The 13,394-nt window shown below is 36.5% G+C and overlaps 1 protein-coding gene and 1 long non-coding RNA gene across 5 annotated transcripts in view; one reads left to right on the top strand and one right to left on the bottom strand.

Annotated features, from left to right (window-relative positions):
- Window positions 1-13,394, bottom strand: part of sif (still life) — a 727,300-nt gene that overhangs the window by 43,834 nt on the left and 670,072 nt on the right. For all 4 annotated transcript variants that reach the window (XM_069812852.1, XM_069812854.1, XM_069812855.1 and 1 more), the window contains one exon: window positions 12,020-12,253. In XM_069812852.1, coding sequence (XP_069668953.1) covers window positions 12,020-12,253 — 234 coding nt within the window. The remainder of the gene's footprint in view (window positions 1-12,019; window positions 12,254-13,394) is intronic.
- LOC138691122 (uncharacterized) overlaps window positions 7,005-13,394 on the top strand; it is a 37,744-nt gene continuing 31,354 nt past the window's right edge. The window contains exon 1 of the long non-coding RNA XR_011329752.1: window positions 7,005-7,040. This is a non-coding gene — a long non-coding RNA (uncharacterized lncRNA). The remainder of the gene's footprint in view (window positions 7,041-13,394) is intronic.

The raw sequence follows: 13,394 nt of genomic DNA, 5'->3' as shown, positions 1-13,394 counted from the left end.
ATGTTGAGTAATCTGTGTACCATTGTCCTGAATGCAGCATGTTTTTGTTGTATGGGGTGGTTAGATGTATTGTGTATGTGTGTGGTGGTGGTGGTTGGTTTTCTGTATATTTTGAAGTTGTCAATTTTTGTTACGGTGATGTCTAGGAAATTTATGGAGTTGTTGTTTTCAAGTTCCAGTGTGTATTGAAGTTTTGGGTGTAATTTGTTTATGTATTGGTGTAGTTTGTGTATTTGTCTTTTGTTTCCTTTGTATAGTATGAGTATGTCGTCTATATATCTGTGCCAGTATATTATGTTGTCTGCAAGATTCAAAATGGAGAATATTTTATTAAATGCAATTACAAGAGGAATCTGATTTTTTATTGTTGGCTGTGTGGAATATTTTTCACGTAACAGTTTTAAGCTCGCAACTTAATACAGGACTATACAGAGTATTTCATAATGATGCGTACAAAATGTAGGGGCGACTAGAGGGCCAAACAAGGCAAGAGTTCGAATAAACATAGGTCCGAAAACAACAGTTGCGAGATGTCATCACTATGGCCATCAACTGAATACGTCTGGTGCATTTGGAACCTCATTTGTTACTTAGCAAACTTAATTGTCGTGCGTACCTAACATGAGCTACGCGACATTTTGGATGATATGTCTCTTTAGGAAAGGCAGTTGCTGTGGTGCTTGCGTGATGGAGTACCAATTCAGTTTAATTCGAATAGTCTAGAGTTCATATGTACAAGCTTCCACAGGTGTATTAGTCATGGTCGTGGCTTACCAACATTGTGGCTTCCCAGGTCCCCCGACTTGAATCGTCTGGATTTTTTGTTTGAGGATATTTGAAATGTTTTGTGTATTCCAGCTTTCTTGATAATAAATTTGAAAGTCATATTTGGTTTCAGGTAAGGTGGAATTATAATAGAAATGGTTATATGGTTTCAGTCAGCAACTTATCAAAGTACGGTATTGTCGGACCATCGGATCTGTGCCCCTTCAGTGCTGTCGTCGTTCTTGGAAAAGTTAACTCCTGTACTCATTCCCTTCCACCCGCTTTCCTCCCACCACGTTAAGCAGCAGGCCACGAACTTTGCCGAATAGGGATGTTGCCAAACTTCCGTCAAACGGTGTCATAAATAACTGGTCCTCCATGCTACAATATTATTACTTTCTATCAAAATACATCTTGTATTTCTACATTTTTTAAACCTAAATCCCATGTCTCGAATCACTTTCCGTAGTTTTTCTCTCCAACCTTGGAAATTATTGCTTCTCTCGCAAGCTTCAGTAATTTCTTCAATGTTGAAACTTCTTTCTGAACGGTATAAAATTCTTGTATCTTTCTTCTTAAAATACATCGGTTCATATAATCTACAATAATAATTAAAAGTTCCCTTGGTCTGTTCTTCTCTGGTGATTCTAGCTTTTCATCTCCTGTACAGACTCCCTCTCTCCTGATTTTCCTTATTAGGAGTTCTGACCTGTCTATATAAATTACATAAAATGTTGTATTATTAGTATTAGTTAAGTAAGTAATTTTAATACATAATCAATTGAAATAAAATAAGCCTCACCTGTGATATCAGTTGCTCTTTTCGTTGCCTGATTTATAGGAAACATATATTGACCTGTTTGTTTCTCTTCATCGCAAATGCTATTACGTACTTGCTTAATAATATTTCTTTCGCCACTCTGTGCTACATTATTCACGTTGAGTTGACAACACTGGACTGCAAGTGCAAATATTGTAAACTGTCCCGCAAGAAGGCCAAAATTGTGAGACAGAAACGAGAGAGTAGGAATGCAGGGAGAGAAATTAATTACCGAGGCTGAGAAGGAATTAGGGTTCAGTTCGTATATCTTACAGGGGCACAGATCCAATGGTCCGACTATATATAAGTACACATAGAATGCCAATATCTACATCTCATAGACTTTGCTTGTTTGAACACTGCATCACATGTGGATAATTCCGCCGTTTTTAAACTTTAATTTTAAATATGCATGCAATCTGTTATTGGTCGCACAACATTTATGGAATTAATCAAAGTGGGGTCTTCATATTACAAGACTATTTTAACTAACTACTAATTGTTATATATTGCATGCTGTTAGAGCCACACTCATATCCTCTTTTAATGAATATACAGGTTTAATTCTGTAATGTATACAAGTGTTCACCTGATGTATATCACCTGTGTTCAATTTTTGTTGCTTTTATTGTATCTATCACCTGAAGATGACTTTATACGAGGCGTGTTCTTAAAGTTCCGTTTTCAATTATAGCCATCGCATCACTGCAATATTGTTATTTTGCGCATGCGTGTTTTCTTCTTCAGTCCTCAGGCAAGCTGTGCATGCTGTTTCAGAGCTTCAGTCCATATGTATGGTTAGTTGTGATGAGTTGAAATGTTTAAAGTGATCGAGCACCCCGCCGACTGTGAGATGCGGTCTGTTATCCATTTCTTGAATGTGAGAAACATAAAACCAGGTGACATTCATCGTCAACTTTGTGAAGTGTATGGTGATGATGTCATTAGTGATGGAATGGTCAGGATATGGGTTAGGAAGTTCAACGAGGGCCACGTCTCTGTGCATGACGAGCAGCGTACCGGTCGGCCATCTTTGATCAATGACGATTTGGTGCATGCTGTCGATGAAAAAATTCATGAGGACAGGAGGTTCACAATTTCTTCACTTTCCTTGAATTTTCCACAAATGTCGCAGAGTGTTCTCTACAAATTGTGATAGATCGATTATGATATCGAAAATTGTGCTCACGATGGGTACCCAAGATGCTCACCGAGGAACACATAACCAAACGAGCTTCCAGTGCATTGAGCTTTCTCACATGTTACAGTGAGCAAGACGATGAGTTTCTTGACCATATCGTGACAGGTGACGAGACTTGGGTGTCTCACATGACACCTGAATCAAAGCAGCAGTCCATGGAATGGAGGCACACTGCATCGCCAAGGAAAAAGAAATTGAAACAAACCATGTCAAGATCATGTGCACTGTTTTTTGGGACAGAAAAGGAGTCCTAGTCATCGAATTCTTGCCTCGGGGTGAAACCATTAATAGAGAAACCTATTGTCAGATCTTGAAGAAGCTCCATCGCGCAATTCAGAACAAGAGACGTGGATGCTGACTGATGCAGTTGTGTTGCTTCATGACAATGCTCGGCCCCACACAGCTCGAGACACGCAAAATCTCATCTCAAAATTTGGCTGGGAGCAAATTGACCATCCCCCCTACAGCCCGGCTTTGGCTCCGAGTGACTTTCATCTCTTCCTGCACCTCAAGAAGTTCCTCGGTGGTCAACGTTTTGATGGTGACGATGAAGTGAAAACAGCAGTGCTGGAGTGGTTCACATCGCAGGCGGGCGAATTCTACAATGAGGGGATAGCAAGACTTGTGCCACGACTCGATAAATGCCTCAATAATGGTGGAGATTATGTTGAGAAGTAATTGAAGTGTGGAGAATACAATGCAACAAAAATGGTTTGTAAATATCTTCCCGTTTACTTAGTACACCCTTTTGGAACTTACTTTAAGAATACGCCTCGCATAAGTTGAAAATATTCGTGAAATATAATTTAATGTGATGTGACAGAAAATTTATTCTGTACTTATATACTTTGATAAGTTGCTGACTGAAACTATATAACCATATAATGTTTCTTGATAATGTCAACAAACTCCGGTAACACATTGTAAATGGTAGTTACACGCCAGAGATATATAAAATATATATATATATATATATATATATATATATATATATATATATATATATATATACACTTTCACGTATAAATTAACTAGGTAGCCTTGTTGACTAATATCGGCCAGTGGGCCATCATCAAAACTAGTCAACAAGGTAATCTAGTTAATTAAAACGTGAAAGCATAAGGGTGATTCACGAGGAAAGGTAAAAAAAATTTAGAATGTGAATTCTGAAGTAATTCTGAGTCAAAAAGTTCATATGAATACAGGTCCGTTTTCGAACGTTTACGGAGATATGGCTCTTTGATTTCACAATAACTTCTAAGATTCAATTTTACTAACTCGCATTTAGAGACAGATAACGGACAAATTTAAAGTTTATATTCACATATGCATACATACCTAATATTCTAGACATCGAGTCGATGTTTTCACACATTTTCAAAGGTACCTTCTTCTGCTTCAATGCACTGTTGCGCTCGGGCGTGAATCGCGCTCATCGCTCGGGAGAGTTGCATGTAACTGTTCTCTATGCTGCATCCAAAATATGGTCGATTAGCGCCTCTCTCGTTTCCCCCTTCCTTTCCTATACCAAGTCTTTGCTCCAACCCCATAGACAGTAAGTACTCTTTGATATGGTACCCTTCTGTTTGGAAAGCGTCGTTCATATTCAGCAAGGAACTTCCATCACACAAACCATAAACATACACAATATCGGGCGTATTCTGTTGTCGAAAATTTATAAGGCATCTTGAAAAACACAACTGAACACTTCCGATAACTGTACCTGTATAACTACTGTACTGTAGGTAGCTGACTGGACTGCTGTGAATTGATGATAGTGTAGGCTATTTGTGTTATCTGTGGGTTCTGTGTCATTACATCAGACAAGGGCAGGCGATTGGACATTTGTAATGCCCCACCACCCGGTTTCTTCCTCTTATCTACATCGTTCACAATGCAGATTCCAATGTTACGTCATTCATTGCGACCTTGACCTTGTCTCACGCCTCGTCTCACGTCAGCAGCATATGGTAACGTCTGATTCACATTGGGGCGAGACGTTTTACCAAAAAAATGCATCTAGCTCGGCCATTGTTCGAAAACGGACCTATGTTCAATGAACTTTTTCACTCAAAATGGTCAAAGATATCGTATCCTAAATTTTTTACCTTTCCTCGTGAATCACCCTGTATATACTTTATATTCCGAAGTGATAGTGTTAAAAATTGTGTAATCAAGATGTATAGTACTTTTTGTCTTGTTTTATTGTCCTCTACTCACCGCTGCAGTTTGTACCTATAATTATGAAACACTCTGTATATGGACATTTCATTTTATTTTCAGTATAGGCCTACTTCGAAAAATGATATACAGTTCAAGTTTATAAAAAGAGATGTTGATGACAATAATTAAAATCTATATGTATGCCATCGTCATGTTAGCACTGGGTTTTACAATAGTGAGATTCATTTTCTATGTTATATAAAGTATTTTAAGTAGTAAACCTTTCAGCTGTACAAAATTAAGGAATCTGAAATGTTATAAATAACCGGTAATCAAGTTAATACGAATCTAATTCTACTATGTAACAAAAGAAATAATGAATAGTTAATGTTTTAACAATATTTAGCAATACAGTAAAAATAATGCAATAAATAGTATTCCTTAGCAAAAATTTGTGTACACTGAACATAGAATACAGTGTTTTAATTATAAAAATAATCAGTTTCTATACCTATTTCTAATCTCCAGCAGTTGTAAATCTTTTAGGTGGTGGTGATACTATCGGCAGTTGCAGTGGTGATGGTGATGATTTTAATTAAATTAATCATTGTATAGAGATGGAACTGTAAATGAGTTTATTTATAGCTTCTTGAAGAAGAAGAAGAAGAAGAAGAAGAAGAAGAAGAAGAAGAAGATACAATTTTGAAAAAAGATCTCAGGAACTCTACCTCCTTTCTTCACCAGAGGCAAGAGTTTATGGTGATAAATATTTAAAAAATTCGCATTAATTTTTGTAATTGGCGGTGTTTTGAGTTGAAAATTATGCTAAAAATCCGCATTAATTTCGCAATTATTTTCGGATACCTTAAAATTAATGATTAATGGCTGGAATTAAAGTTAACAAATACGGCGTACAGTCCTGATTAAGTTTACAGATAAGGTAACAGTAATGTTCACGCGTATTCCAATCAATTCTCGTATTGCAATATTTACACACAAAAACATTATTAACAACTTTGTAAAATCCATGTTCTTGATATTGTTCAACACTATTAATTTCCCATGTTTAATCCTTAATACAGAACATACCACTACCAAATCACTAACTACTTACAGAACTCTCTGGTTAAGAAAACAGTTTTCTTCAAAGAACCGCAGGTCAACAATCTCAGTGGGAAAACTCCGTAATTAGCAAAAAAATACCGTTTGTCCCAAACCTGCAGGCAGTCGTCCCTTGTAAGCTTCTTTACCAAAAGCAATAGCGGGTAGGGAAATTCCAAGGAAATATCTGTCCCCATTCAAGTTAACGCTTAGGGGCAGAGAAATCTGCTAACAGATTTATTTGATTGTTGTCGCAACAATTGAAATACGGACCTACCTCTCTAATTATTATTCTTCCATCAGACCTCTAAAATTCAGTTATTACATACTGCTTCTGACTTCATTACATGAAGTTGTGGATGTCTACTGGTAATTCAAGTTTTATTTGTAAGGTTCTTCTTATTTTTGCAACTTGAAACAAATGTACTGTACATTTTTTTCTATAACAAATGAAAAGTAATATATTTCTCATTTATAGCTATAAAACAGACAGAATTATAAAAAATTCGCAAAAAAATAATGTCGTAAACCATTTCAGAGTTGTGACAAATACATCTAAAAACATGGTTTTTGAACAATAAACAACTTCCTCATTTATCGCTAATAACAAAAACTCTTGCCTTTGATCTTCATTTGTCACACGATCCTAGACAGTCAATTTGAGAAGAGAAATTTCGGAAAAGACATGATCCAGAAAGAATATAAGATCATATCAATATTAAAATAATTTAAAACAATAAAACTGGCTTTATTTTCTGCAGATATTAATCCACCTGTGTTTTAAAAATTCCTATTATCAAATTATGGTATTTGCCAGGAACATTTAAGTACGTACTTAACCCATAACTTTGGATATGGGGTATATTCTACCCAAGCCATTTTAAAATCTTTCGTTAATTCTGTTATCCGTCACCCAACACAGGAGCGCTACTGAGTACCTTCCTGGCAGTTGACTATTCATTGTTAGATGTAACTGTTTTGTTCCTGTAGGTGAGTAATCATAACCTAAACCGCTTTAATTTCAGGCTCGGGTAGATTATACCCCATGTCCCAGGTAATGTTAGTTTTTCCACATTTATCTCGTATCTTCTCTAAAGGTAAACATGACATTCGCATCGAAGCACTGTATGCGGGCTGATGATCCGAAGTTCAGTGGTTGGACGCAGAATACTTTGGAAGCTGAAGAAAGTGACTTTAGTGACAATGACTGTGATATAAATCCAGTGGAGACTGCAGAAATTATGTTTGTCACAACTACCTAAATTCAATCTAAATATTTGGTACAAGTTTTGTAACAATGGAATTTATTTTTAGGTTAATTTATGCATTATTGTTTACAGTTCAATGTTCTGATATTCAATTTTGTTAATGATTAGGTTACGTGCTTCCATTCTTTGTTTATTAACAGAGTGTAAAACTGTGTCGAGGAATTTCTCAAAATACAAATTTGTTGGCAGTAAAGCCTTCATTTCCACAAAAATATATATTTTTTTGTTTTTAATTATGAAACATTATCTCATGTGCCTCCAAACTTAATTTCATTGCCATAATGTCACATAGACTTGAAAATAGCGCCTGGTTTTTAGAACTGGGTAAAAAATACTCCACATCCAAGACAGTGTGACAAAAATAATATGTCCCAGGTTGCGGGTTAAGTAAACACTGTAAAAATTTAAATTTATTCTTTTCCTTATCCCTCTCTTTAATCTAACACAGCATTTAATGTATAATTTTTAGTCAGTTTTTTAAATTCATTGTTGTGAAATAATTTTATTGCGAAGTATCACTAGACCAAATTTCGATTACAAAAAATTATATTATTTCTTGATATCTTAAGCAGAAGTAAGTTACTTCTTCTTTACCTTATTATCTAACCTCTTCTTCCTTAGACTTCAAGTCTAATGTAGTGAAGGAGAGGGTGTCTCTGGACCAACACTAGACACTCTTACAATGCAGGGCCACCACAGAGACGTCACAGGACAAGTACAAGACGAGGAACAAACACCCAATCCCGTGGAACAGAAAGAAGTCGAATCACTGATTGCTTGGTTGGAAGTGCATGCACTGTTCATAGCAGAGGACATGTGGGAGCAGCACTGAAGTAAATTTTGATTACAAAAGATTGTATTACTCCTTGACGTCCTGTTGCCTTATATGAAATCAAAAATGACTCTAATCTCATATACTTTTTTTTTTATTTTATTTTTTTTTTTTTGGTATGGCGGAGGAGTCCGAAATCTAGCATGGGGGTACTGCAGGCTCTAGTAGGTTCATTGTGTCTTACTGCTGCTAAATTGAAAATTATTTTTTTAGTCCAAACGATCGCGCTTTTGTAGATATGGTGACTCAGTTGTGTAGTGCCCTGCATGTCTTAAAATGAATTCCCATTAGAGTGCCCTTCCACTCCCAACGAAGCATACAGGGTGGGCACAGAGTCCCGTTACCTTCTATAAGTACCACAAATATACAACTATTTATGTAATTCCGGCCATTATGCAGACATACATCCACTTTACACTAACTGTGAGTCGTAAGTGTCCAAAGGGTCAGTATTTCCCTCATCATTCTCCTCACACAAAATAATGCGTCACCAGGTTCAGTGTGACAATTGCTTCAGCATTGCTCCTGTACTCTGTTGAAAAGTGCGTCGCATGGCATCTTCAATTCATCATACCATTCTTGTTCAACAATGCTCTTGATGAAACCCTAAAGCGCACTGTCACAGGTTCTGAAGTCAGGGCTGTGACGTGGCCAGTCGAGAGGAGCTGGTAAGATGGATGGGCCATGGCCAATCTAGTGTTGTGGAAATCTGTGACAATGCGCTGTGAGGTTTAATTAAGAGCATACATGGGCATCGTGCCTCACTGACCTTCACAGAGCTTATCGCTCTGAGTGACATCATCTTCACAGTCCCCATTCCTCCCTCACATAGCTCCTAGGCGTGGGCAGGTTCTATATCAGTTTCATAAGCAATATCAGTGGTGGCATAATGGCATTATCAAAGCAGTGTGTACGCGTTAGAAAACGATTATTTCATGAGAAATGGGAGGAAGAGTTTTTTTGCTGTTCAGAAGGGGAGAACATACGATGTATGTTATGCTCGAAAATCCTATTAGGCATTAATAAATTTAATATACAACGACATTACTCCTTATGTCATGAAGAACATGCTGAATTAGAAGGTAAGACAAATTAAATGTTATTTTTCGTACTATTCCGAAGAAAATTTATGATCTTTACATTTGCATAGTATACTAAATACAACATTATACCATAAACACGCTGCTTTAAAAGGTACGAGAAATTAAATGTTGTTTGTACGTATTATTTCCAAAAGAAATTTATAAAAACAAAATATCAAATGTGCGTAGAAAACGAAATATGATTTTCTGAAATTATTTTAGGTCGAGAACGTGCAAATCTATTAAGTAATCTTGAGAAACGCCAGAATATTAAAGAAAATAAACGTAGACAACGTGATGGAATATTATTGGCTATCCATGTTGAATCTTTCGTACACTACTTTTAACACTTGAATATAAATAATTGATTAAATGGCGATCTTACTCGTGAGGCAGCGAAGTTCGAGATGACGCCGAGATCTAGTAGGCTCTGAGGATGGTGTGAAGAAGCACCGAAACAGCTGTAAGCCGCACATGCTTACACAATTAACACGAGTAAGATCGCCATTTAATCAATTACCGGTATTTATTATTGGCTAGTTACGCAATTTCTCGCCTGTGATTTAAATAAATTCAATGATGGAGAAATAGTAAAGAGGTTTATAATTAAAGCTGCCGAATTAATTTGCCAAATTGAATAAATGTTTTCGAGTCTCTCACGTTAACCAAGCGCTTTCCTAATAATTCGCCACTGACCGCCTTAGCGATTACGATAAGGTGATGCAGGTTACAGCAGTTTATATTTCCCATCCTACTCTGCAGTTTCCTCTCCTAGTAAACAAACTATTTCAAATCGAGTGCCTCACGTAACCGAAAATTGTGCCCATGTATGATTAAAAGCATTGTTGCACAGGAATGGTACGACACCATTGATGAACTGAAGGACGCAGTGTGACACACTTTCCAACAGATTACATCAGCAATGCTGAGGCGAATGTCACACCTAACTTGGTGACGCATTATTTTATATGAGGAGAATGATGGGGGACAAACTGACCCTCTGGACACTTATTTTTTTATTTATTTATTTATTCTGGTGTAGTTAAGGCCGTCAGGCCTTCTCTTCCACAACACCAGGAATACAAATACAATAATAGAAATAAACAGAAAAAAATACACTTACAAAGTAAAGCTACACAAGAAATAAAGAGAGAGAGAGAGAGAGAGAGAGAGAGAGAGAAAAAACACTATAGACAAAGTAAAGCCACAAAAAAATATACACAGGTTGCAGTCACACAAACTTTAAATGAGTGATTAAGTATCATAATTAATTGTATCCTAACTAATTAACTAACATAAACAAAAAACTTGCAATTTTAATCTAGAGTAAAAAAAGAAAAAAGAAAAAAAAAAACACACAAATCAATACTTCTAGCAATACCTAAAAAAACATTAAGACAAAATTTTTCCAATTTAATTTTGAATCGTGATAAAGTCCGGCAGTCCCTGACGTCATTAGGTAACGAATTCCAGAGGCGAGATATTTCTACAGTATAGGAAGATGAGTATAAAGACGTTCTAAGATGAGGGATAGAAAGAAGTGCTTGATGTCGGTTTCGAAGAGTTGTAAGAAATTGAAAGCACGATAACAGATAATTCGGAGTAGAAGTATGCATGATTCTAAACAGAAGAGACAGTGAATGTATTGTTCTTCGTTCCTTCAGACGCACCTATGAAAGTAACTGGAGGGAAGGTGTTATATGGTCAAATTTACGAGTACTGCAGATGAATCATATGCACACATTATGAACACGTTGTAGTCTCTCAGCTAAGAGTGAACAGCCACTATTTTGTTCTCGATAAAGGATAGTCCATTACTGTAGAAAGGGATTCAAATACAGTATTTATATGATAAATGGACTAGATTTTATTTGAAATGGAGGGGAAGTTTTTAAGTAAACCTAGCCCCTTACATACGAATTTTCACGATCTATTGTTAGGTACGATCTTGCTCAGGATAAGGATCAATGGCGGACTTATGTGAGGGCGGCAATGAGTTCCTTAAAATCCAGTAAGTAAGTATTATTAGGTACGGTAGTAGACAGCTATTTAACTATTATTTGGAACTGTAGGAACTCTTCACAAGAATGAAAGAACGATGTAGTCTTAATGGAGTAATGGCTGAATGAGAATGCTACAGAAAAACCGAAGTATTGGAGAAAAACTTCCACACAGCCATTTGTCCCCACAGGCTCTGTCAAAGAATCAAACCGTAGTCTCTTTGCTAAGATGACAATTACAGCTGAGTCATCTTTATGTTGGATAAAGATTTTTTTTGTTATTAAAAAAGGTTAATGAAAATTATTTGTAAAATGATGAACAAAATATCTTAAATCTAAATATCAAGAAAGAATGGATATAGCTGCATGTTTTATCTTGCTGTTGTAATTGAGCATTTCTATGATACATGTGAGCATCATTTGATCAGTTAGGTGGCAATGCCAGTACAATGTTAATTTAGGCAGGACCACTATTAAGAATTCAATACCCTGGTCTTTGGTTATTAAACTGTCCTGTTCAAAAATACAGCTGCAAGATGGTGACAGACATGTAAACTTGATGCTTTAGTTCGTGATTAATATTAATCTTCTGTGTAAATCATTCGAAAAAAAAAGCTCCAGCAACACACATACCTGCTCTCAAGGCACTTTGAGCACCTACCTCACTGCTGAGCAAAATGTTGTAGGAATCAACAGATGAGCTTCCATTTAATGTTCGTTGTTGCGGGGTGTGTTCACACGGTCTTGTAGTTGCCTGATAGGTAGCACTGCATGCAGGTAGGCTTACCTAGATCTTTTACCGTGGTTGGCTGGTAGTTCTCGGGTTGATGCGAAGACTGGATGAGGCGAGCCTGGCTGCCAGTACTGCCTGCTGACAGAGTCGACGTGGTGCTCAGGCTAAGGTGGTTAGGTGTTCGTCCTAATGTTGCCTTCCCCTTCGTTTGTGAATCCTCCTCTCCTTCAGACTTTGTGCCAGGATCACAGTTTTTGTCGCTGTCTGATCGATGTGCTGTGATTTCCTCTGGCATAACACAACGCATCATTTACTACCAGTTTGAAGGTGGGAGAAGCAATAGTGAAAAATTTGTTTTAGTACATTTCCATAGCTGAACTTTTTTTGAGATATGCGACGTTTCCGAGGTTCGACTGATCTTCCTCCAATACTTTAACCCAGTGTTTCTCAAACTTCTTTGAAGTGGGGACCACTTTTTTAAGTCAGAACAGTTCCGCGGACCACCTTACTCTTCTTCCCATCGAAAGCAAATTTATCATTTTTGTAGTATATTTTAATATCAATATACTTATATTATAAAATATAATTAGTTAATGAACATTAATTAAATTAAATTAATTTTATATTGGTATTAACTAATTAAGCTAATGTTAATAGAAGAAAATTCATTTTTGTTTCTTTAATAATTCAAGGCTATTAGAGTTTAGATAATCTTTAACTTATTAACTAAAAAAAAATAACTAAATGTTGGTACTAACATTAATGAGAGGATGAGCCTGCCGATTCTTGCACAGTTGTTCTATATTTGGGTGTATGCTGATAAGCTTAAGTCGGAGATCGTCACATATATTGAGTCGATTTCGGTAGCCTACTTTGTTTTTATTAGAGTTAGTGATGAAAACCCTTTCTCACACAGATACGTAGAAACAAAGTGAATTATAATCTCTAAAGCACCATTGTACAGTTCACTGTATTCTCTTTTTACTTGTGATGCAGTCCAGAAATTAACCATATCTTCCGCTTGGAATTTCATTTTAAGTCCGGTCTCATTCGAGAGTTCAATTAACTGTTCTCTTTCACTCAATGAAAGTTTGTTAATTTCAATATCGCAATGAAAGTGATCACGAACCCATGAAAATTCGTCATATTTACTTGGAAAATAAGTTTAAAATTGTGACCTCAGAGTTGTATTATTGGTGTACAATGTACAGTATTGACCATTTCAATGTGCAGACTGGGTGTCGGCAAAACTATTAAGAAAGTCATAAATACATGGAAAGGTTCGGTCCTCTTACGAATTTTGGTAGTCCCGGGCTGGGTTACAGGGGCGGCGCCAGATGTGCAGGAAAAAGATGGCGAGAAACACCACGTTCATAGTGCTTTAAATCGCTCTTTTGTTGTTGAGAGTAGACGGATAGAGTAATCAATT

The sequence above is a fragment of the Periplaneta americana genome, chromosome 16, assembly GCF_040183065.1.
Source record: "Periplaneta americana isolate PAMFEO1 chromosome 16, P.americana_PAMFEO1_priV1, whole genome shotgun sequence".
Classification (NCBI taxonomy): Eukaryota; Metazoa; Arthropoda; class Insecta; order Blattodea; family Blattidae; genus Periplaneta; species Periplaneta americana.
The sequence above is the reverse complement of the archived record's forward strand: the minus strand, read 5'-3'. Positions and strand labels throughout refer to the sequence as shown.